General features: G+C 43.8%; 1 protein-coding gene across 1 annotated transcript in view; it reads left to right on the top strand.

Moving 5' to 3' along the window:
• The window catches only part of SHPRH (SNF2 histone linker PHD RING helicase), a 146575-nt gene extending 143059 nt beyond the window's left edge, over positions 1-3516 (top strand). The window contains exons 29-30 of the mRNA XM_040350870.1: positions 406-486; positions 2121-3516. Coding sequence (XP_040206804.1) covers positions 406-486; positions 2121-2214 — 175 coding nt within the window. The 3' untranslated portion in view covers positions 2215-3516. The remainder of the gene's footprint in view (positions 1-405; positions 487-2120) is intronic.
• The last annotated feature ends 22585 nt before the right edge of the window (positions 3517-26101 follow it).

The following is a 26101-nucleotide window of genomic DNA, read 5'->3' as shown; positions in this document are numbered from 1 at the left end:
CAATGGTCACTGCACAGTGTGAATTAGCCCAGAGGCATTCAAGGTAGAGGAGGGTATTTACTGGGGTCTAGCTTATGAATTTTTCTGTTTTGTCACTACCCAATCCTCTTGTAGATTTATGGAGGAGCAGGAGTATGGTAAGTTATAGAGATTTCTGTAGAAGAACCAGTGTCCTCTTGCTGCACAAACATGACCAAAATATCAGTATTGGGTGGCAGTGACCATATTGACATGATTTTTTTAATTTATTAGAGCGCTGAAAAAAAGTAGAAACCCTTGTGAATTGTCTTTATTGAATATATACCTTTAGATACTAATCAAATTGCACCTAAAGTAAACAAAGTATAAAATGTTAGATTGTTGGTACATTAACTTTTGTAATAATTAACATTTTACTTCTTTCAGAGCTACAATAGTCCATAGATTTCTGATTAAAGCAACAATTGAAGAAAGGATGCAAGCAATGTTAAAAGCAGTGGACAGGAGGTATTTCTGATATTTTTCTGTTTTGTAATCACATATTTTGGTACTGTCATCTATTTCTAGACTTCACCAATTAGAGAACCATTGACCTGGAAAACGTAAAAAAACGCGGGGTCAACACAGATTTAAATAAAACACGCCCCCTACATCCCCATTTGAATTACGCGGTCTTACGCCGCAACACATACGTTACGCCGCCGTAACTAAGGGCGCAAGTTCTTTCTAAATAAAGAACTCGCGCCCAAAGTTAGAGCGGCGTAACGTATCATTACGCCGGCCGGACATATACGCTCAGGTATCTGAATCTGGCCCAGTGTGTATTTAGCTTAAGTATGACTCTTTGAAGGGGGAGGATGGGACCTGTTAGGTCAGCGGAGGGGTGCAAGGCAGTGCTGGAAATAAATGGTGGCCACACAAAATATTGACACTTTGGACCCAATTTGGACATTTTCACTTAGGGGTGTACTCACTTTTGTTGCCAGCGGTTTAAACATTAGTGGCTGTGTGAGTTATTTTAAGGGAACAGAAAATTTACACTGTTATACAAGCTGTACACTCAATACTTTACATTGTAGCAAAGTGTCATTTCTTCATTGTTGTCATATGAAACGGTATAATAAAATATTTACAATAATGTGAGGGGTGTACTCACTTTTGTGAGATACTGTATACTATTACACTGCTGACCTAGCTGGTGAATGTAATATTTCTGACATAAAGAGTATGCATGTCCAGCTCAGGCATCAGTTTACTACAACACAACACCTAATGCTAGGTATATAATTAACACTAACTGCACTACAACTTGCACTTCTGGTAGCAGGGAGATGTCATCCACATCCTTGCTTTACTACTTAATTAAGCTAGGAGTTTCATCCTAGTTGGGTGCATAATGGGCCCTCATTATGTAATAAAGCAATATGTCAACTTAGGTAAATTAATCACAGAAACTTTTTAGTACCAAAACTTAAAGTCATTAAAAAAGCAAAATGAAGCATGTTTTGAATGAAATGGTCCAGCTAATTTTAGGCAGTTTCAGAGGTGTTAAAGTGGATGTAAACCCGATTCATGAAATTTGACCCAGGCACATATATATGTAGTGTTTACTTATCTCTCTCCAAAGCACTAAGTCCCATGTCTTTCTGATGTTTCATTCCTCTATTATGATCATTAAAAGTTCTGATAGGTTCCCCAAGATGGGAGATAAAACCAGCCTGAAATTTGTGTCGGAGTGGGTGCTATAAATAGATTAGCAGAGAGCTTGTCTTGTCACAGCACAGCTCTTAAAGTATCTTCGTTCTTTTGCCTCTGTGGGAGTGGGGGTGTGTGCCTTTCCTCCAATCATCTGTCACACAGTGTAAACCTAGACTACACTCCTACTGCTGAATGAGGAAGTAAAAATTCTAACACGATGTAAGAATTCTAAAGAAAATAGCAAGCTGAAGGCAGCAGATATGCATGTAAAACTTATGTAGGGAGATTTGTTTCATCCATGTGTATGATCTGAGGCTGTTCACTTGAAAGTAAATACTGTATGTAATGAGGAAAAAATAATACCCCTATGCAACGTTTAACTAATGCGACTGCTAATGTTTCCACTAGCCTTCTAATCCCCCATTATTTGTTTCTGGTTTCAGTCACACAAGTACATCCATGAAGCAGTCGGAAGCTGCTGTCCTGACTGTAGCTGATCTTGCAGACCTGTTTACTGAAGAGAGAGAACTTGAGTAATGGTTAATTTGTGGACACACTGATATGCCCTCAAAGGCACTTTCCAATGAGACTGTAACTTTCCTATAGTTATTTTCTTTAGAATGCACACGGGACCACTGGTGATGAAATTATTAGGTATATGACAGACAGGTGTATTTTATTCTCTACAGATTTCTGTTTAATGTGTTTGTACTGGTTTAAAAAAAAAAAGTGTAAAAAAAAAAAAAAAAAACGTAATCTTCTAGCAATATTTTCTATTTCACAGGATTTATTTGTACCTCTAGTCTATAACTTTTAACATAATTCTTCAACACTGATGCTGCTCTATGTTCCCTGATAGCATATGGGAAATAAGTTGAAGACCACCGGTGCCATGTGGAGTGATCATCATATCTAATCAACTGATCTTGGCTTTCCAAACGAAGATCAATATAATTACAGTTAAATCAATCTGCAACAAGTCTCAAACCATGAGTTTAGATCTGAGCAACCCCCTTCTCGATTTTGCATTTTAGCAGAATTAAGGGATCTGTTCCCAACCCTTTCACCCACTGTGCATCCACCATCATTGGAAGTGTAGCTGGTATGTGCTTTTGAATAGGAATAGTTGACTTATTGACAAGAATTTTCTGATGAGCAACTTTTCTACAAACGTTTGAACACCATCCATGTGTGTCCAGCTTTACAACTTTGCATCTCCACGACAGGAAGTAAAGGGAAATATCCCCTGTAGGACACGGAAGGAGATTTATAGCCCCGTACACAAGATCGGACCTTTGTTCGACCAAAATCACATCGGAGTAAAAGAGAACATGTTCTCTATCTAAACTCCAATGGAAATTATTGGAATTTCTGATTGAATTACTCCGGTGGGGCATACATACGGTCGGAATTTCCGATGGAAAAAGTCCACCTGACTTTTTTTTATCAGAAATTCTGAACGTGTGTACAGGGCATAAGTCTTACTTCATCTAAAACAATTTTTTTTTTAGCTGTACATGCACTTTAAATCTTCTGGAGGACCCCTCTGTAAGTGCTTAATTCTGTTTTTAGTTGTTTGGTCTCAAATCTGTTAAGCAAATCTTACTGTAAACTTACCTTTAAGTATGCTTCACAGGAGTAAACCAAAAAAAAACATCAAAAGTGTAGCCTTAGATAGATAGATAAATATCAATAAACGGGACAGATGTGCCTTAGGCACATCAAAATGGAACAATCGTTCCAATGCACACCTACAGAATGTCAAGTTGCATCAAGTTAGGAGAAAAAAAACATGGAGGTAAGGCATATGCCATAATGGCTTTCAACCATTTAAAATGACATAGTCAAAGATGATTTGCAACAGATTTTTTAGCAAGTTGCAAAATTTGTTACATCCCCTCCATGGACGTGATTTGTAAATTATAGGGGTCATCAAATATGTCACCAGAATGGGTCTCATAAATTGTGAATATTACATGTATTTTATTGTCCAGAATTCGTACCTTGTTTTCACCCTTCCCTACAGGAATACAGCAGTTATGCCTCGTACACACGGTCGTTTTACGGCATGAAAAAAAAACAACGTTTTTAAAAATGTCATTTAAAATCATGGTGTGTGGGCTTCACATCGTTTTTCGGCTTCTTAAAATTTTGTTTTTCGGGTTGTAAAAAATAATCGTGTGTGAGCTAAAACAACGTTTTAAACCTGCGCATGCCCAGAAGCGAGTTATGAGACGGGAGCGCTTGTTCAGGTAAAACTACCATTCATAATGGAGTAAGCACATTCATCACGCTGTAACCGACAAAAAAGCGCAAATCGTCTTTTACTAACAAGGAATCGGCTAAAAGCAGCCCAAAGGCGAATAGAACTTCCCATTCAGAGTGCCATTGTACGTCACCACTCTTTGTTCATAATTTTTTTTAAACTATGGTGTGTGGGCAACATCGTTTTTAATGATGAAGTTGAAAAAACGTTGTTTTTTGGACATGCTGAAAATGTTGTTTTTTTTCATGCCGAAAAGCGACCGTGTGTACGCCGCATTATTCTTCCTTTTCAAAACCTGTAACCTGTATTACAAGTAAAAAAAAAAAATACCAGTTACTGAGACAGAGTCCATTAATGCTAAATAATATCTGTACTCCAAGTGTATTATTTTTTATGTTTGGAATTAAATTGTGTTATTTGTATTCAATATTTTGTTAAAGTGACTCTTACTTAAAGATAAATTCCAGCCTTGGCATTTTTTTCTTTTATGTGTGTGCTTCTCTTCTCCTAAGGCCTCGTACACACGACAGAGTTTCTCGGCAGAATTCGGCGAGAAACTCGGTCAAAGCCGGATTCTGCCGAGAAACTCTGTCGTCTGTACACTTTTGGCCCGATGGAGCCGCCAAGGAACTCGTCGAGAAAATAGAGAACATGTTCTCTATTTTCTCGTTGTTCTATGGGAGAAGGCGGCCCGCCGAGCTCCTCGGCGGCTTCATCCCTGAACTCGACGAGGAACTCGACGTGTTTGGCACGTCGAGTTCCTCGGCCGTGTGTACGGGGCCTCAGAACTCCCCTTGTTCTTTTGTTTCAGATGTACTGAGTATCTCATAGTCTGCTATTAAACTTTGCACTCATCACTATGGTGCCATATCACTTCTGGGGGACACTGCTCCCTCTTCCTGACTGCCAGGCACTATGGCAATACAGACTCCCCTGACATTCTGCTTACTCAATAATAGTGGAGGCTTTTCTCTCCCCTATCTTCACATTTTCTCCTGACTATAAACTAACTTGCCAAGATTGCGTTTAGCAAATGCCATACGTCGGCCTCCTGAGTATGTGGGGGATAAGGGCTCATGAGAAATGTAGGAAGGGCACTACATATGAAGAGAGCAAAATAGTGTGTTTATAGTGATAGAAAAATTGGCAGAAAAAGAAAAAGCAATGGGCCCTCGTACAAGTTTAAGTCATAATATACTAGTTTGCACCGCATACTAGCACATTATGACAGACTTTCCTGTACACGGAGACCTCCAGCACGGTGCTGTCACAGCTCCTTGACACTGACATCTTTACCCGGTCTTCATTCTTGCGGGCTCTGGCTGCGATGATGTGACTCCCCTGCATGCGCAATAGCCCTCTGCTTTGGCACAGAGCTCTGAAGGCGCATTATGTCGACCCTTCTGAGCGCATGTGCCAGTGACGTCACCGGCTGCATATTGTGTGAATATCTCCTAAACAGTGCAAGTTTTATTCGATATTTACTGTACCTACAGGTTTGCCTTTTTATAGACTTACCTGTAAGTACCAGTATGTACCAAACCTGTGAAGGGGAAAGTAAGCCATCACAGCAAAGTAAAAAGCATTTCGTTTGGACATTACATGGAGATATTTAACCACTTCAGCCCCGGAAGGATTTACCCCCTCAATGACCAGGCCATTTTTTGCAATACCGCACTGCGTCGCTAACTGACAATTTTTCAGTCGTGCGACGTTGTACCCAAACAAAATTGGTGTTATTTTCTTCCCACAGATAGAGCTTTCTTTTGGTGGTAGTTGATCACCTCTGTGTGTTTTTATTTTTTGCGCTATAAACAAAAAAAAGGCGCAAACAATTTTGAAAAAATATATATATAAAAAAAAATGTATCCATCAGTTTAGGCCAGTAGGTATTCTTCTACATATTTTTGGTATATTTAGTGGTTTGTGCAAAAGTTATAGCGTCTACAAAATAGGGGATAGACTTATGGACTTTTTATTTTTTATGTTTTCACTGCAATGGCGGTATTTTTTCGCGATTTTTAGCGGGACGGCAACACTGCAGCGGACAAATCTGACCCCAGGTGACACTTTTTGAGGACCAGTAACATTATTATAGTGATCAGTGCTAAAAAAAATGCACTGACCAATGCAAGGGGTTAACTTTGTTCCCTCGTGTGTTCTAACTGTGTGGTGGCTGGGTTCACTGGGACAACAGAGATCGCTGTTCTTGGTCACTAGGAATAGCAGATCTCCATGTTGTCCCCTGTCAGAATGGGGATCTGCCTTGTTTACTTAGGCAGATCCCCGCTCTGCCTCTTTGTGGAGCGATCACGAGTGGCCTGTCGGACAGCGAGTCTGCATGACCTTTTACCATGCATATATAAAATGTGCTTACATCTCATCTTTAACAGACAAAAAAACTCCTAAAGCTGCATCCACACCATCGGAATTTCCAAAATTCAGACAGAATTTTTTCATCGGATATCCCGACCATGTCTATGCCCCATTGGACTTTTTCCGTCGGAAATAGAAAGAGAACATTCTGTTTGTCTGTATGGAATTCCGACGGAGAAAAAAAACATGCATGCTCGGAAACAATTCGACACATGCTCGGAAGCATTGAACTTAATTTTTCTAGGCTCGTCGTAGTGTTGTACGTCACCGCGTTTTTGACAGTCGGAATTTGGTGTGTCTGTGTGTATGCAAGACAGCTTGAGCAGAAATCCGTCGGAAAAACCCTTCAGAGTTTATTTCCGATGGAAAAACCGATCGTGTGTGCGCAGCATTAAAGGCTTTTTGTCCTCCCAGTTTGCCTAAATGCAAGGCTTTCCTGATTGGGTAGCGCTTAGCTATTTCCTGGTAAAAGCTGGAGCTCCCCCATCCACCTTACACACATTCCTGTTGGCCACTGAGGCAGCCATTACAGTATGTATGGGGTTGGTAGGCATTTTAGCTGAGGGGGCATTACCAGCTGCTAAAGCTAGATAGATGCCTGTTTGTTTGTTTTTTTTTTTTTGTTTTTTTCTTTTTGTTTTGTGTTTTTTTTCTTTTTTTTATGCAAGTGACACGGGTTAGATATCATGTTTAGCTGAGTCCAACTGCAGCTAAAACTTTTTACTTGATTTTCAATAGTGTGGGGAGTCTGTGTTCTTGCTGAGGGGATTCCCACCACTACCTTTTCTACATGACATCCAATTCATGTACAGGAAGGAAAAGTAAATCTATTTAATGAGACACAAAGCAAAAAATAATAATTCCTGTCTAAACACACTGGGGCAGATCCACATACATCTGCGCCGGGCGCAGCGTATGTAAGATACGCTACGCCGCTGTAACTTTGAATTGGTTTGAATCCGCCCTTACGCCGCGTAGTGTATCTCTCGCGGCGTAAGGGCGCGGAATTCAAATGCGGCGGATAGGGGGCGTGTTTCATTTAAATGAAGCGTGTCCCCGCGCCGAACGAACTGCTCATGCGCCGTCCCTAAAATTTCCCGCCGTGCATTGCGCTAAATGACGTCGCAAGGACGTCATTGGTTTTGACGTGAACGTAAATGGCGTCCAGCCCCATTCACGGACGACTTACGCAAACGACGTAAAATTTTCAAAATTATCTGCGGGAACGACGGCCATACTTAACATTGAGTACGCCACCATATAGCAGCTTTAACTATACGCCGGAAAAAGCCGAACGGAAACGACGTAAAAAATGCGACGGCCGCTCGTACGTTCGTGGATCGTGGGAAATAGCTAATTTGCATACTCAGCGTGGAATACGACGGAAACGCCACCTAGCGGCCGGCGAAAAATTGCATCTAAGATCCGACGGCGTACTAAGGCGTACGCCTGTCGGATCTAACCCAGATGCCGTCGTATCTTGTTTTGTGGATACAAAACAAAGATACGACGCGCAAAATTTGAAATTACGCCGGCGTAATTTCTTTGAGGATCTGCCCCATTTTTTGTCCAAACACGGCACCATCTGAATGTGTATAAGGGCAGCCTTCAATGCTTTGAAGCTTGGGTACTAATGGCAAGGCTTTTTCTTTAGGTCTGGGAACCATCAATAACTCCTTAAATCTCTTTTGAGAAACAAATGTGTAATGCCTCGTACAGACGGGCAAACATGTACGATGAAAACGGTCTGCCGGACCGTTTTCAGCATACATTGTGCCCGGATATTTCTGTATGATGGCTGTACACACCATCATACAGAAATCCGCGCGTACACGATACGCGGAGACGAGGCCGCACCGTCGCCGCGAAGATGACGCGGCGACATGCGCGGCCCTGGCAGTTCAATGCTTCCACGTGTGCGTCAAAGTCATTCGACGCATGCGAGGGATGGCGGCCGCTCGGACATGTACGGTAAGTCTGTACAGACGACCGAACATGTCCGACGGACAGGATTCCAGCGGGCATGTTTCTAAGCAAGTTTAGAAACATTTGCCCGCTCGAAAACGGTCTGGCGGCAAATGTACGCTGGAATCCTGTCCGCTTGGCTGTACAGACGACCGAACATGTCTGCTGAAACTGGTCCGCGGACCAGTTTCAGCAAACATGTTCGGTCGTGTGTACGGGGCCTTAGAGTGTTTGTTCCCTCGAAGACCCTTGGCAAAGTTGATGAGCAGCGGTCATAAGGTATTGTTTCTGGAGGGCACTCCCACTGTATCTTGTGCTTCATAGAGCAACAGACCAGCCTGCATGGAATGCCTCCTTTGGAGTATATGGCAGCAAACGCAAAGGGAGATCTCTGGGGCTTAGCAAATGGATCTGTAGTTTTGGTGTTGAGCTCATCACTTGATTTTGCTTGAACTCCACTGATACGCCTATTCACGAACGTACGCCCGGCCGACGCAGTACAGATACGCCGTTTATGTAACGCATTAGCAGGCCTAAAGTTATTCCATCAAATAGCTGGAATAGTAATGTTAAGTATGGCCGCCGTTCCCACGTCGAAATTTGAAAATTTTACGTTGTTTGCGTAAGTCGTCCGTGAATAGGGTTTTACGTCATTTACGTCCACGTCGAAATCAATAGGACCGTGCGGCGTACTTAGCCGCAATGCACACTGGGATATGTAGGCGGACGGTGAATGCGCCGTTCGTAAAATACGCCAATCACGTCAGGTCAAGCTCCATTAACATAAAACACGCCCCCTCAGCCGAATTTGAATTAGCCGCCCTTACGCCCGCCCGATTTACGATACGTCGCCATAACTTAGCAAGCAAGTACTTTGTAAATCATGTACTTGCCTCGCTAAATTACGGCGGCGTAGTGTAAATGCCATACGCTACGCCGCCGCAACTATGCGCTCACCATCCTGAATCTAGCTAATATTCAGTTACAAGTAAAACAGACCTTTTCCATAAATACCCTTCGTACCATCCTGAAGGCTGCCGTTCCCTAAAAAGTGCTTCTTTTCCCATCTGCTCTGAGTATATCCCTGCATGCTCATGCCCCATAGGTTTGCCTAGCTTGGATCATGATTGGAGGGCTTACTTCATAAGTCAGCCCCCTTTAATGCAAATCTTGGTGACTATTCTGAGCAGGCGGTTTAATTGAATTTTCCCGGGAAGTTAAGTGTTGATTACAGGTTGGCCTCCCTTCATTGCATATCCCAGCATGGGGTCCTTTGGAGTGAGTAGGTGTAAAACAATGGAATTGGCTCTCCATTGTTTGTATATAAAGCCTCGGCACCACATTGTCTGCTCTTAACAAACGCTTCTGTGATATTCTTTTGCCCAGCTTTCATAGATGCAAGGTAAATGAAATATATTCATAATTACAATATTTTACAACTATTAATGGAGATTGCACATAAACCCATAAGGCAACATATGTATGTTTTTTTTTTCTTGTTATATAAAGTCTTTCTTCTATTTTCCTGAAGAAATTTCCACTTTAGTGATATTGTACACAGGATTTTCTAGTGAAATTTATTAATGTACAACTCCAGCCCAACCTGGTTTCTTGTTTCCATAGGTCGGACAGATTATAGTGTTTATTTATTTTTGGTTTTTATTGCTTATTATGTGATTTTGTATTCCCATTATCTCCAGTTCTCAAAACATCCAAACTCATTTCTGCTTGAATAGGTTTTTGTTTTTTAAAGTGGAGTTCCAACCAAAGTGGAAGATCCTCTCATCTGCCCCCCCCCCCCCCTCTGGTGCCACATGGCACCTTTCAGGGGGGGAGGGGGTGGGTACCTGTTTTTGACAGGTAACCGTCCCCACTTCCGAGAGATCTCGCTGCCAGCCAGTGGCACCCAATATATTGAACTCCTCTGTTTTCCATTTTGTTTTACAGAAGTAGCACTTTTCTTTTCTTCCATTTTCCAGCCTTATACTGTTTGGCTAGTTGACCTTTGTTCAAGATAAGTGCTCAAAAATGGAATGTGTTAAGGGCCAACATGTGATGGATCCAAAGTTCAATGTGGAGCCTCTTTTTCATTTAAAGGACCCCACAATCACAAGTTGAGAGACCTGTCTTCTTGTTCACTTTAGTCAACTTTAGCCAAAAACAAAAAGCTTTATTAGAAAATGTATGTATAAAACAAACAAACATTGGTCGTAGGACCAGATCCTCTGCTGAGAGCAAAAAACATTATAAACATACATCATACCTTATTTTTCCCCTGTTTCTTGACCTCCCCCCATCCCCCTCCGATCTGTCTCCCTCGCTTCAAGCTTCACATTTTTCATCCGTCTATTTCGGTCATCCCCTGTGCTGTTTTTTTCTGTCAATACATTTTTATTAAAGAATACAGGGCCAGATTCAGGTACATCTGCAGCGGCGTAACGTATCGCATTTACGTTACGCCGCCGCAAGTTTTACGGGCAAGTGCTTGATTCACAAAGCACTTGCCTGTAAAGTTGCGGCGGCGTAGCGTAAATTCCCCCGGTGCAAGCCCGCCTAATTCAAATGATCCGGGTAGGGGACGTGGATCATTTAAATTAGGCGCGTTCCCGCGCCGAACATACTGCGCATGCGCTGTCCCTAAAATTTCCTGACGTGCATTGCGGTAAATGACATCGCAAGGACGTCATTGGTTTCGACGTGAACGTAAATGGCGTCCAGCGCCATTCACAGACGACTTACGCAAACGACGTAAAATTTTCAAATTGCAACGCGGGAACGACGGCCATACTTAACATTGGATACGCCACCTAGGGGGCATGTTTATCTTTACGCCGCGTATCTCTTACGGAAACGGCGTAAATTTACTGCGACGAGCAAGCGTACGTTCGTGAATCGGCGTAACGACTCATTTGCATATTCTACGCTGACCGCAATGGAAGCGCCACCTAGCGGTCAGCGTAAATATTGCACCCTAAGATACGACGGCGCAGGCCGTCGTATCTTAGGCATGTTTCTCAGTTTGAGAATACACTTAAACATACGACAGGCTTAGATTCGGAGTTACGTCGGCGTATCTACTGATACGCCGGCGTAACTCTTTGTGAATCTGGCCCACAGTGTGTGACTGCAATCGGATATACAGAGAAATTTAAGCAAATGAAAAACATTTAGCCTGTCAAACAGTACATTAGTGAGTCTGCTGTTTTTCATCAAAACCAGCTGTTCTGCATATGTAGCAATTGTAGGGGAGGACAAACCATTTAACACGAACAGGCATACTTATAATCAGTTTTTTTTTGTAAAACCTGTATTCAAAAAGGAAACAATTGTTCCTGTAACTGCTTAAAAAGTGTTAGCTGGAGTTTGGCCTCTAATTTGTTTCATCCATCTAAATCTGCCAGTACATCTAACAATTCCCTTCCCCCAGATTAACAATGCTGCTGTCCAAGGGTGTCTCTGCTGCTGCTTTATCCCGATTGTAGGCACTAATACAGGAGGTATTATATGACAAAAGGCAAAAGATAATGACAAAATAAAATATAAACATTTCAGGCACTCTAAAGACTTTTAAGATCCCTTGCGGTGTATGTAGGTCAGGATTTTGATTTAAATATTATTTCAATGGGTTGTCAATTTATAAGCAGAAAACTTGTATACTGTATATTGTTTTCCCCAAGCCTTTTATGTTTGTTTTTTTGTACCACCACTAGGTGTCACTCTTGTAGACACCATCAAGCAGGCCAAATGTTTTCTGTGACAGTTAAAAAAAATACAGAATGAAACTATTCACTGTGACACCGAATGTGAAGTTTATTTAGTAACTTGTGTTATTTGTCAACTACAATACATTGGTTGTTCAACTAAATTGAAGGATGGGAGAACAAACCTCAGATTCCAAAAACCCTGAATTTATTAAAGGGGCTGTAAAGGTTTGTTTTTTTATTTTCTAAATAGGTTCCATTGTTGGTTCACTAACCTTTTCCTTTCGATTTCCCTTTCTAAATGTTTTTTTTTTGTCTTTGTTTTTGTTTTTTTGTCTGAATTTCTCACTTCCTGTTCCTCCTCTGTAAGCTGTTCTGGTTGACTAACCCCCGGCCAGAACGGCTCGGATGATGGGGGCAAGTTACTCAGGAGGAACAGGAAGTGAGAAATTCAGACAAAGAAAAAAACATTTAGAAGGGAAATTGAAGGAAAAGGTAAGTGAACCAACAATGCACTAGCTTAAAGGAACCTATTTAGAAAATAAAAAACAAACCTTTACAACCCCTTTTGAACCCTTTAAACATGGCTAAACTCATTATGACTAATTCACACTGATTTATTGGCAGTGTAACACTTCCCTGCCATCTAGCTTGGTTTTCTATGGTGCAAATAAAGGTAGTCAGCACAGGACGAGTGGTCCGCATTCATGTACACCCTTGTGCCTAGCCGTGCCATTTTGGCGACGTATATTGTCGTGCGGCGGTCCTCAAGTGGTTAAACAACATAAGAAGATAAAGAGTCAGGAAAATGACATTGCACACTCTGCCTGCAATATTTTCATTCTGATACTCCAGAAAACTCATTGATTCCGGTAATGACCTGGCAATCAGTACAAAATTCCAGCACTGTCTGGTCAATGCCGTTGAGTTTCCAAGTATGTAAGATAAAGACCTAGGCCCAGATTCTCGTCCAGCGGCGTAATTTTGTGCGGGCGTAACGTATCCGCTTTACGTTACGCCTCCGCAACTTAGACGGGCAAGTGTTGTATTCTCAAAGCACTTGCTCCGTAAGTTGCGGCGGCGTAGCGTAAATCGGCCGGCGTAAGCCCGCCTAATTCAAATTTGGATCAGGGGGGCGTGTTTTATGTAAAACTACTGTGACCCGACGTGATTGACGTTTTTGCGGAACGGCGCATGCGCCGTCCGTGGAATTTCCCAGTGTGCATTGCTCCAAAGTACGCTGCAAGGACGTCATTGGTTTCGATGTGAACGTAAATGACGTCCAGCCCCATTCACGGACGACTTGCGCAAACGATGTAACTTTTTCAAATTTCGACGCGGGAAGACGGCCATACTTAACATTGGTACGCCGCCCTTATGCCTCATATAGCAGGGGCAACTATACGCCGGGAAAAGCCTAACGTAAACGTCGTAACTTTACTGCGTCGGTCGCGCGTACGTTCGGGGATTCGCGTATCTAGCTAATTTGCATACTCGACGTGGAATTCGACGGAAGCGCCACCTAGCGGTCAACAAAAAAATGCAGTTAAGATCCGACGGCGTAAGAGACTTACGCCTGTCGGATCTAATGGATATCTATGCGTAACTGATTCTAAGAATCAGGCGCATAGATACGATGGGTCGGATTAGGACTTACGACGGCGTACATGGCGCTGCGCCGTCGTAAGTCCTTTCAGAATCTGGGCCCTAATTCTGTTCCAGTGCACCTCTGATGTAATCTATGGCTGTGAACTGTGCAGTACTCTGCTGAAGAAAAACAATTGCATGAAAAGATGAATGGAGCCCTTGTAGACAAGTAGGGAAAAGTTCATGTCAATGAGGGCTACTCCCTTTTTTTTATAGTTGCATAATTTCCTAGTTTAGTTTTGCCTTCACCCTACTATGTCTTCTCTTGCATAGGAATAGTTTCCTTTTGTTTAGGGCTTCTGGATTTCTTGCGTGAGAAGAATAGTTTAAAGTTGTACTGCTCTCACGCTATTAGAAGGTGACTCAGTGAGTAGTTTCAGATAACACAAACAGTATTTCACTCAGGAGAAAACTGCTGAGGAAGCAAAAATTCCAAATCCATCACATTATATGCAGCCAGTTTATATTTTTCTTCGTTGCTTTTAAGTACAAGAAAAGCTGTCATAATGTGTACAGCAAACATTATACCTAGAATTCGCTTATTAATTAAATAGTACACAAAAATGAAGTATCTGAAAAGTTTGAGGATAAACTGACATCCCACATTCGCTATGTTCTGCTTACAAATAAAGCAGCCAGGGATTCTTTTAATCTGTACCAGACTCTTATCCTAGATACGGGTACCCTGCAAAAAAAAAAAAAAGTATAGGGTTTCCTCTAAACATACATACCAGGCTATATACTTTGTGATGGACTGATATGAATGTCAAAGTTCCCCTTGCAAAAAAGAAAAACATTTTTTAATGGGGACCCCCAAATTCCATACCAGACACTTTGGGGCAGATCCACATACATCTACGCCGGGCGCAGCGTATGTAAGATACGCTACGCCGCTGTAAATTACATTGATTTGGTTTGAATCCTCCACGAATTTGCGCCGTAAGTTACGGCGGCGTAGTGTATCTCTTGCGGCGTAAGGACGCGGAATTCAAATTCGGCGGGTAGGGGGCGTGTTTCATTTAAATGAAGCGCCGAACGAACTGCGCATGCGCCGTCCGTAAAAACTCCCAGGGTGCATTGCTCCAAATGACGTCGCAAGGACGTCATTGTTTGACGTGAACGTAAATGGCGTCCAGCCCCATTCACGGACGACTTACGCAAACAACGTAACATTTTCAAAATTATACGCGGGAACGACGGCCATACTTAACATTGAGTACGCCATCATATAGCAGCTCTAACTATACGCCGGAAAAAGCCGAACAGAAACGACGTAAAAAAAATGTGACGGCCGCTCGTACGTTCGTGGATCGTCGGAAATAGCCAGTTTGCATACTCGACGCGGAATACGACGGAAACGCCACCTAGCGGTCGGCGAAAAATTGCATCTAAGATCCGACAGCGTACGCGGCGTATCAAGAGATCTGACCCGTTAGGTCTGGTAAGGGGATTTTAAGGTGAAACCCCACACAAAAATAACAAGAAAAAAAAAATATTTCCTCCCTAAAATCCTTACCAGACCCTTATCTGAGCATGTAGACCTGCATGCCAGGAAAGGGAGGAGGACAAGACTACAAACCATATGAGGCCGAATGTCCTCAATATTTGTATTGTGCAAATTTGCTATTGCTTTCCATGACTAATGCCGTGTACACACGACCATTTTTTGGGTTCTAAAAAATTAATTTTTTTTTAATGTCATTAAAAACGATCGTATGTGGGTTCCAGAGCATTTTTCACACTCTAAAAGATGGGCCTTAAAAATTTCGAACATGCTCTATTTTTTCACTACGTTTTTAACGTTGTCGTTTTTAAGGTTGTAAATAATGGTCGTGTGTGGGCTTTAACGACGTGAAGAAAAGTGTGCATGCTCAGAAGCAAGTTATGAGACAGGAGCGCTCGTTCTGGTAAAACTACCGTTTGTAATGGAGTAAGCACATTCATCACGCAGTAACAGACTGAAAATCGCAAATCGTCTTTTACTAATACGAAATCAGCAAAAGCTGAAACCAGTGGGGGCCACCATGGGAGAGGGCAGCTGGAGAGGAAGAGTTGGCTTCCTAAAGCCAGGTTTAGTAAAAGTAGGTTGAGGGAGTTTGAGAGTAAAAGGTCACTAACGGAGCCACGTTTGTTAGAGTAAGCTAACATTCCAGAGGGCACATAAGAGGCACAAAAGGGGGGGTGGGCACTGCGCTGCCAGTTATGTGAAAAAAACAGGCTCTGTTGGTGCTAACCTCCTTCAAAAATTGCTAGTTGCCTGCCTGTAATGCTGGTTTTCACTGATCACAGCGCAGTTTCAGGAGTCCATATCTTCAAATGGGTCCTAAGCAAAGCTTTTTTTTTTTCCACTACCTCCGGCTCTGCTCCCTGCTCACCACTGTCCCTTGTAAACACAGAATCCAGGCATCTTTCCAACATGCAATGTGCAGACATGTTGCACTGGAGTCCAGTGAATAACACGCTTTTTAGATCAGGCACTGAATATTTGTAAACTGTGGGTGTACAAAATTAGGAAAGAGAATGGAAAGAACTATTGAATAGCCACTATGACAGAAACATGTGGAAAATGCTGAAGGCTTCAAAAGTGAATTTACATTGAAATAATATAAAGCTCCATTCACATCTAGGCAGAAAAATTCGCTGCGTTTTGTCCCGCGAATTGCGGCGGCAAATAGCGGCGTTTTGTACCGCGATTTGCGGCGACAAAACGCCGTGATTGTCCACCTAGATGTGCCCCTCTATGGAGATGGTTCCCGAACGCCGAAAGCCGCCTGAAAAAAAGGTCCGGGACCTTTTTTCAGGCAGCAGGCGTGGAGATGTGAACCATCTCCATAGAGGGCAATGTCTTTTCATCCCTCTGGCGGCAGCGGCGTCGCACTACAGGCGACAAAACGCCTAGATGTGAATGGGGACTTAGGCTTTATTCTGCAAAATTCAGCTTCTAGCTGCAAGTAGTGGTGATGGGTGCAGCCTGCATATTGTCATTATTTCATGTAATTCACACTGATCTAGCTGGCTCTACAAATATTCTGCCCACCCTCCTTGCTGATAGAAAGCACCCCCCATTCATTTAGTCAATTTATGTTTAAGCCAAAGTTTTGTTAGCGACAGTGCCATGCTGCAAAATTTCCTAAGACTGCTCATATTGTGTAAATACTTTTGATTACTTTCAGAAGTTAAAATGTTACTAAATCCACAACAGTAAAATCAGTCTGTATATGCAGGAAAACATGCTTGTTATACTCACTGTGAAACCTAAGGGGTTAATCCGCTGCATTGTGTAAAAATGTTGTTTGATCCTGTCTTGCATGAGCCTCCTCTTCTTCCACTGTGCCCAATCCATCTCCTATTAAGGCAGAGCCTTTGGAGTCACTCTGCACACGCTCAGTTTGGTGTGTATTGCGATAGTATTTTTTTTTTTTTTTGGGGGGGAGGGTGCCTGTGATTAGTACAGGGCCAATTTGCATTGTCCAGACAGAGGGTCAGGGGTCCTACAGTCTCATAGAGCAGTCGGAGGATAATATATGCTCCTCCTACAAACTTTTAAAGTGGTTGTAAACCCTTGACAACACACTTTCACCTACCAGTAAGCCTAGATTAAGGCTTACCTGTATGTCCTCTAAATATCTCTTAAACCTACACAGTTTAAGAGATATTTACAATTCCCTGCATGAGGAGTTCTTGTGCGCATGCGCCGATGTATTCAGCGCATGTGCACTTTAGAAGGGTAACGGCGTGTCGTTTCCAGTAAAGGTCATGCCGTGACTGGCGGCTCCCGCGCGCATTTGCGGGATTGACGTCACGTGAACTCGGCCAGTCACAGAGCCAGAGTCCGCGACCCCGGAAGGAAGATAGACGCTTCCAGCCGGCGAGGAAATAGGGGACATCGCAGGCTTCGGTTTCAGGTAAGTGACACATAAAGGGCTACTATGCGATGAATAGTAGCCCATTATGCTTTACCTTTGCAGGGAAACAAAGAGGAAGTAAAACCTATCAGGGTTTACTTCCCCTTTAACCAGTCACTAATAGAAGTCACAAGACTGCTATATACTGCTGATGAGAAAAGGTATTTAGCAATTTATATTTCCATGTTCTGTGTACTGTGGGAGACCATTTATGTTGAATGCAGCGTCCTGGGTTTAGTAACACTTTAATTGCCACTTTTAGCTGCAGTTGAAAAACCAGATTGCCGATTACTGCTGGTGGACTGTGAAGCTGTGCTTTAGATAAGTGAACTTTTAAAATTCAGCTATGCAGGCAGTTATGCTCATTTCATTCTGCAATTATATTCCTTAGGTTCTGATGTAGGATATTTCTCTCCTTCAGAGACATTGGATTAGTGTACCAGGCATACAGGTTGGTAGGCCTATAACAAGAGTACTTGTTGGGATATGCCTAACTGCATGGGCGTCCGCTGAATTTTTTTTAGAGGGGGGCGCTTCGGCAGCGGTGATACACAGTCGCATTTAACCCTTTCTTAAAACGCTAACAGGGGTTAAAAGCGCCCCGCTAGTGCCCAAATAGCGCAGCTAAAACAATGGAAAAGCACCGCTTTTTAGTGGCGCTTTACCGATAACGCGGTCAGCTGGCAGTGTGAAATGGCTCTTGACATAACTCAGCTTCACTCCATGCCCATATAAATATAGCCTAGAGAATGTACAGACCCCCCCTTCAGCACAGACCCCTCCATTCAGCACAGATGGACCCCCCTTCAGCACAGACCCCCCCATTCTGCACAGATGGACCCCCTTCAGCACATACCCCCCATTCCACACAGACCCCTCCATTCAGCACAGACGGACCCCCCTCCCCCATCCCATTCAGTACCTCAGATCAGCCATCAGCGCGGCACAGCAGGTTCGCTTCCCTCTGCTCGCTGTGCCTGTGTGACATCCGGGGCGAGACCGCTCAGACACCCTGCGGCCGCTAGACTCTTCAACACCTTCTAGATTTTCCAGGGGGGGGTCAATAGCCCCCCCTTGCCCTATAGAGCGGATGCCCATGCCTAACTGCTACACCCATACCAATCCATAGGTCAGTGAGCATCAAGAGGAAGGACCCCAAAAACAGTGTGTCCTACCTCTTAAAATACTACTGCTAAAAGACACCTGGCTCTTTCACATTGCAAGTCATTTCTTCAAAAACATACAGGTAGGTTATTTGGTGTCTTCAGAGCATCACTTATTTTAGGATACATAGTGATATAATCAGAGGCGTATCTAGTAAAAATGGCACCTATGGTAAGCACTGAAACTGCGCCCCTGTCAAAACATTTGAAACCCGTCTCTTAGATAACCTAAAGGGGGTGTTGTTAGAGTCTGAGATGAAAGGGGGAAAGAAAGAAGGATGTATGGACAGTGGGCCCAGATCCTACACCACAATAGCAATATGTGTATTCCAGAAAGTTTAAAGAGGAAGTAAACCCAGATGGCGGCCATATCTCTTGTCATGTGACTGCAGTCAGCTGACACCTGTGAGGGCAGGGCCTTCTGTACCACAGACACTAATTGGCTAGGACACGGTGCAGCCCCTGCCATCTCTGTAGCTGGCTGTTGCATCCCTCTCAGCATTCTGTGTGGGCGGCACTGGGCGAGCTGGAGCGGTTCATCTTTTTTTAAGGGGGGGGGGGATATCACAACTCAGTCCAGTCCATCCCTGCCTAGGACAAAAACTTTTTTCGGGAAACTACTCAGGACGGCCATAGCCTGGGAATGTCCCAGCAAAATTGTGACTGTTGGCAAGTATGCCCTGGTAAGTGCCTTTCTGCCCAGCCACTCAGGAGCGCCCCCTTCAGATGGCGCACTTGCCATATCTGCCATGCCCTAGATACACCACTGGATATAATGGTTTTATTTGGATATGCTGCATGATATGGTGATGCTATATAACTACAAAAAATATATAATAATCAGAAGAAGTTATATTAAACATATACAACACATTATCCAGACTGTGATCTGATTTCTTATGAAAATGCCAATGTCTATTCCTGCGCTTAATTGTCTGGAGAGCAGCTTTATTTATCCATAGAGATGAAAGAGTATGGGGAAAACCTCAACCAACTGTTAAGGAAACTCAAAAAGTGGTAAGCTATGTACAGTAAATACACCACTTTCTCAAAAGAGCCCAGTCAATGCAGTTCAGTGGTTGATTGGTGACCAAAGGAGCTCTGGCGTGAAAAGGAGTGTTGAGGTGATAACAACAATACTGCATCATTTATTGTGGATTTAGTCATGTTTATTGCTAGAAGAAAAATCTTTGCCCAGTTTAAAAAATGACATAACACTGATTCTGTGTACGTATGGATTGTACATATACAGTATATAACAACCAAAAAATACCACATAGTTTTGCATTGTCACCATTTACAATAAATATTGTACTTCAAGACTTCTCCAAGCTTTGTTCCTGCTAAGCACGCTTCAAATTTTGCATCCATTTCTTGACTTTGAGCTTCTGAAAAGTAGTTTTTCCAGTCTCCAACATCCCCTGAAAAAAAAGAATGGAAAAATAACGCTACTTTACATGAGTGAAATGTTTAGAATCAAGTACTAGATTCTGTATTGATATACCTGTTAATCTTAGGAGAAAAGGAATAAAAGATATGTATTGTAAAACAATCTATATATCTTACAAACCCCAAAGTGTATCTAAACCCAAAAGCAAAACTGTATATACTGCAGCTTAAAAGTCCTTAGATGTGGTGGCTAACTTTTCTTTTTTTGTGTTTTTTCCCTTTTATTTTCGGCTGGTCAACCTGCCACACATCCTGCTCTAGAGTGATACTGTATCTATGGAGGAGCAGCATTGTCACCCTAGGACAGAAATGGTATTGGACCACAGAACACCTGCACCTCACCTCCTTGATAACATAATGTGGAAGTGTTCTTTAGTTCACAGAGGTAACTTGGGCAAGAAGATAGTGGAGCGACGTGCTGACGCCATTGCGTTTGTGCCAGTCCCAGACTACAGGCTGCAATTTGAACCGTCCAGCTTGTTTGTTACCTGCGAGTTTATATTGATGTAACATCTTTTTTTACCTAAAATAAACCTTAAAGCGGTGTTCCACCCCCTCAAAAACATTTAAAAACCTGCAGCTACACATAATGCAGCTTCTGGCTTTTAATAATAGGACACTTCCCTGTCCTGGAGTCCAGCGATGTCAGCACCGCAGCTGATGTTTCCATCAGCTGTCGGGTGCTGCTGCCGCCATTGCGGGTGAGGGTACCCAGCAGTGTAGCCTTTTGACTTCATGCCGGGAACCCAACTGCGCATGCACGAGGCCCGCTCCTCTCTCCTACTGGCCCAGGAAGGGGAAGGAGGAGGGATCCCCGCACTGACGTCATGGGCCACTATGTAGGCTTTATCTTTTCTTGGAATCCCTCTGTGATTGAGTCCATTATATTTATTTTTACTGCAGTTTGTTTTTGATTCATAATGGGCATTATGCCTGTTATGGCTCCTGGGTTGATATCCCCCCCATGTTTATTGAGATAAGGGTAAAAAGAAAAGAATCGCGCTAAAACCTCATAAAGAATGTGCATATATAAATCAGTGAAGATAAATAATATGACAATTAAAAAAATAAAACAGAAAAAAGAGAACTATCGGTGTCTGTCTTGTGCAGTGCCACATCCAAAGAAAAAGTCAGAAGAAAGAATTGGGTCCCCTAACTGGACTTTTAAGGCACCAAATTATTATGATTCACAAAGTGACCAACATATGTGATAGAAAAACTATTATATTTTGTAACATTTATTCAGAAATATAAAGAGAATTCAATAAAAACATAGACATGATCTGGGGTAGACATAAATCATTGAACGGACAAGTACAAATATACAAAATTGCACTATAGAATGCGATTCTTCAAATTATCCCGACGTTTTATTGAATCCTCTTTATATTTCTAAATAAATGTTACAAAATATAATCGTTTTTCTATCACATATGTTGGTCACTTTGTGAATCATAATAATTTGGTGCCTTAAAAGTCCAGTTAGGGGACCCAATTCTTTCTTCTTATTAAAAAAATAAACAGTCCTCATATGTTAATGAAAAAAAGAAGAACCATTAATTGTTTTTCAGAAAGTAGAAGTCCATGAGTCATGTGATATAGTAAAAAACAACATGTAGTGACAAAAATAGTCCTCATAAATAAAAAGCTGGATAACTTTAAAAAAAGAGGGCTCATGGATCAAATGTTCATAACTGTGACCAAAAAAAAAAAACAGATCCTCCTCCACCCATGTGAGAAAGTCCTAAATGGTGTACGTATATGGTATCGATGATAGGTCACAGTCCAACCAATAGAAGCCTCCACCGAAAGAGCACACAGATCTGCTTACCAGATCCTGATGGTCCCTTAATTACAGGGGACCCCAGGTCGCATGTATGACAACACAAACTGCTGGGCTTAACAGGATACGGACAGCCTGGTACAGTGGGGATCAAAAGTTTGGGCACCCCAGGTAAAAAAAATTATTAATGTGCATAACGAAGCCAAGGAAAGATGGAAAAATCTCCAAAAGGCATCAAATTACAGATTAGACATTCTTATATGTCAAAAAGAGTTAGATTTTATTTCCATCATTTACAATTTTTAAAATTACAGAAAACATTTCAATTTCAACAATTGTGTCTGCAAAAGTTTGGGCACCCTGCAGAATTCATAGCATGCACTGCCCCCTTTACAAAGCTGAGACCTGCCAGTGTCATGGATTGTTCTCAATCATCGTCTGGGAAGACCAGGTGATGTCAATCTCAAAGGTTTTAAATGCCCAGACTCATCTGACCTTGCCCCAACAATCAGCACCATGGGTTCTTCTAAGCAGTTGTCTAGAAAACTGAAACTGAAAATAGTTGACGTTCACAAAGCTGGAGAAGGCTATAAGAAGTTTTTGTTGCCGTGGCTTCCCCTTCAAGATTCTCATATCACAAATTGCACCACAAGTTGGATCATGATGATCCAACTTGGATACGACTTCTATTCCAATCAATGGGCTGAAAGTCGGATCAGTTAAGACGGCTCTCATAGGAAACCATTGATTTTGATATGTCAAAAAAAACAAAAAACCGCTGGATACAGCCTTAAGCCACATTTAGCAGCATCAAACCTTTTTACAGCTGTAACGCTGCTGCTCCAGAACGCACTGGCTCTGGTTTTTTTTGCAGCTTGAAAACGCCTATGCAACTTACAGCTCCTAAAAGCCTGTGTGTGTGTGTGTATTAGGCCATTGAATAACAGAGAGAGGCGTATTTTAAGCTGCAAAAAATCATCTGACTGGTAAAAGCAGCTGTAAAAATGCCCTGTGTGCATTAGGCCTTATAGAGTGCAAGATACTAATGCATTAATGCGCCTCTGCTGTTTTCCTGATTTTTTTATTTATTTTTATTCTGGGGGATTACATTGTCAATTTGTAGAAAACGCAGTGTAATAGTGTATAGTGCAATGTATAAAATAATTTTGTCAGGCGATGGAAATGCTTTAAAATGCAAAGACGATAAGCTAACTTCTGCCAGGCAGAAGCTACAACTTTTAAAGTCTAGGGTTAGACACTGTCAAGGTTTGTCTTGTTATCTGTATCCCCACTTGGGAGATTCACAACTCTATGTGTATGGCCATTGTAATTTTTTTTAACAGAAAGGTATTTTATTAACAAAACAGCATTACAAGATATGCAGTAGTCGACAATAAGGTTTTCAAAGGAAAAGAAAAAACAATATTAGACAGAAATAAGCATTCCCAGTGTTTTTTGATAAACCAAACATAAACAAGGTACAAGATCACAGCTTTATCGCCCTAACAGACCCCAACCAATGACTACCAGGTTCCATCCCAACTAGCGCCCTCCCTTGAGTACAATAGGGTAAACAGCCGTTTCCCCCGTGCTAGATCCCCATGTACCTGAGAAGTCGTGCCGCATAACTAACCCCCCAGTCGGCGGAATCAGGCGGCGCCCAAGGCAGCGGGGGGGGCAACAGACCCCCAGGCCGGGCAGGGGGGAATCCATCTCTTAGTCCCCCACCCCCCGGGACCCTCAGCCATGCGCACCCACCCAAGCCGACCAGACCTTGTCGTATTTAGCAGGGCACTGCCTGCTCTCATACGTGAGTCTATAAAGGGGTAAAGCCGAGTCCACTGCCTTCCTCCAGGAACTAAGGGGCAAATCCACAAAAGAGATACTCCGGCGTAAGCCGTCGTATCTCTGGTTCTAACTTTGGAACTGATCCTCAGAAGCAGTTTTCCTAAGTTAGGCAGAAGATCCGACATCTGTAAGGGACTTACACTGCCGGATCTTAGGATGCAGTACCGAATCCGCCACTGGGGGCATTTCGAGTCGAAATGCCTCTGTTAGTATGCAAATTAGCACTTAGGGCGATCCTCAAAGCTTTTGTACCTAGTTTTTTCGCCGTAAGTGTTAGTTTGCCTGGTGTAAAACTAGGGCTGCTTTTACATGGTGTAAAGTTAGTCACACCTTGTAAAGGCCCATTCAAGCGACGGCATTTGGTATGCATTCCCGAGGGAGAACTCCACGGCAATTTGTAAATTCCAAACCGGCATGGGTTCCCCCCCAGGAGCATACCAGGCCCTTAGGTCTGTTATGGGTTGTAAGGAGACCCCCCCTCCGCCGAAAAATTGACGTAGGGGGTCCCCCTACAATCCATACCAGACCCGTATCCAAAGCACGCTACCCGGCCAGCCAGGAAGGGAGTGGGGACGAGCGAGCGCCCCCCCCCCCTCCTGAGCCGTGCCAGGCCGCATGCCCTCAACATGGGGGGGTTGGGTGCTCTGGGGCAGGGGGGCACACTGCGGGCCCCCCCACCCCAGAGCACCCTGTCCCCATGTTGATGAGGACAGGACCTCTTCCCGACAACCCTTGCCATTGGTTGTCGGGGTCTGCGGGCGGAGGCTTATCGGAATCTGGGAGTCCCCTTTAATAAGGGGGCCCCCAGATACCGGCCCCCCACCCTAAGTGAATGGATATGGGGTACATCGTACCCCTACCCATTCACCTGGAGGCAAAAAGTAAAATGTAGTAAACACACAACACAAGGCTTTTTAAAATAATTTATTATTCTGCTCCGGACGCCCCCCCTGTCTTCGTTATTAGCTCAATTAGCAGGGGGGGCTTCTTCTTCCGCTCTCCGGGGGTCTTCTCCGCTCTCCGGGGGTCTTCTCCGCTCTCCGGGGGGGGCTTCTCCGGACTCCGGGGGGCTTCTTCCATCTTCTCCCCTCTTCCGCTCTTGACTCGGCGAACCCCGGTTCTTCTGCAGCTCTCCGGTGCCTTCTTCTTCAGCGCTGGCTGCCTGCTATGTTTGTGTGTTAGCTCGATTTCAAACAGGCATCCGGCGCGGTCTTCTGTGGCGTCAGGGTCTTCTGGTCTTCTGTTCTTCCGATGTTGCCTCGTCGCCTGTTGTCGCTGTAATGATGGAAGCGTGCCTTGCATCCCATATATATAGGCATCACCGTCCCATCATGCTCCGGCAGGTACCCACGTGGTGGGTGCACGTGGGTAGGCACCCACCACGTGGGTACCTACCGGAGCATGATGGGACGGTGATGCCTATATATATGGGATGCAAGGCGCGCTTCCATCATTACAGCGACAACAGGCGACGAGGCAACATCGGAAGAACAGAAGACCAGAAGACCCTGACGCCACAGAAGACCGCGCCGGCTGCCTGTTTGAAATCGAGCTAACACACAAACATAGCAGGCAGCCAGCGCTGAAGAAGAAGGCACCGGAGAGCTGCAGAAGAACCGGGGTTCGCCGAGTCAAGAGCGGAAGAGGGGAGAAGATGGAAGAAGCCCCCCGGAGTCCGGAGAAGCCCCCCCCGGAGAGCGGAGAAGACCCCCGGAGAGCGGAGAAGACCCCCGGAGAGCGGAAGAAGAAGCCCCCCCTGCTAATTGAGCTAATAACGAAGACAGGGGGGGCGTCCGGAGCAGAATAATAAATTATTTTAAAAAGCCTTGTGTTGTGTGTTTACTACATTTTACTTTTTGCCTCCAGGTGAATGGGTAGGGGTACGATGTACCCCATATCCATTCACTTAGGGTGGGGGGCCGGTATCTGCGGGCCCCCTTATTAAAGGGGACTCCCAGATTCCGATAAGCCTCCGCCCGCAGACCCCGACAACCAATGGCAAGGGTTGTCGGGAAGAGGTCCTGTCCTCATCAACATGGGGACAGGGTGCTCTGGGGTGGGGGGGCCCGCAGTGCGCCCCCCTGCCCCAGAGCACCCAACCCCCCCATGTTGAGGGCATGCGGCCTGGCACGGCTCAGGAGGGGGGGGGCCGCTCGCTCGTCCCCACTCCCTTCCTGGCTGGCCGGGTAGCGTGCTTTGGATACGGGTCTGGTATGGATTGTAGGGGGACCCCCTACGTCAATTTTTCGGCGGAGGGGGGTCTCCTTACAACCCATAACAGACCTAAGGGCCTGGTATGCTCCTGAGGGGGAACCCATGCC

The sequence above is a fragment of the Rana temporaria genome, chromosome 4 (genome assembly GCF_905171775.1).
Source record: "Rana temporaria chromosome 4, aRanTem1.1, whole genome shotgun sequence".
Taxonomy (NCBI): Eukaryota; Metazoa; Chordata; class Amphibia; order Anura; family Ranidae; genus Rana; species Rana temporaria.
Note: the sequence above shows the minus strand (reverse complement) of the source record. Positions and strands in the feature narration are given on the sequence as shown.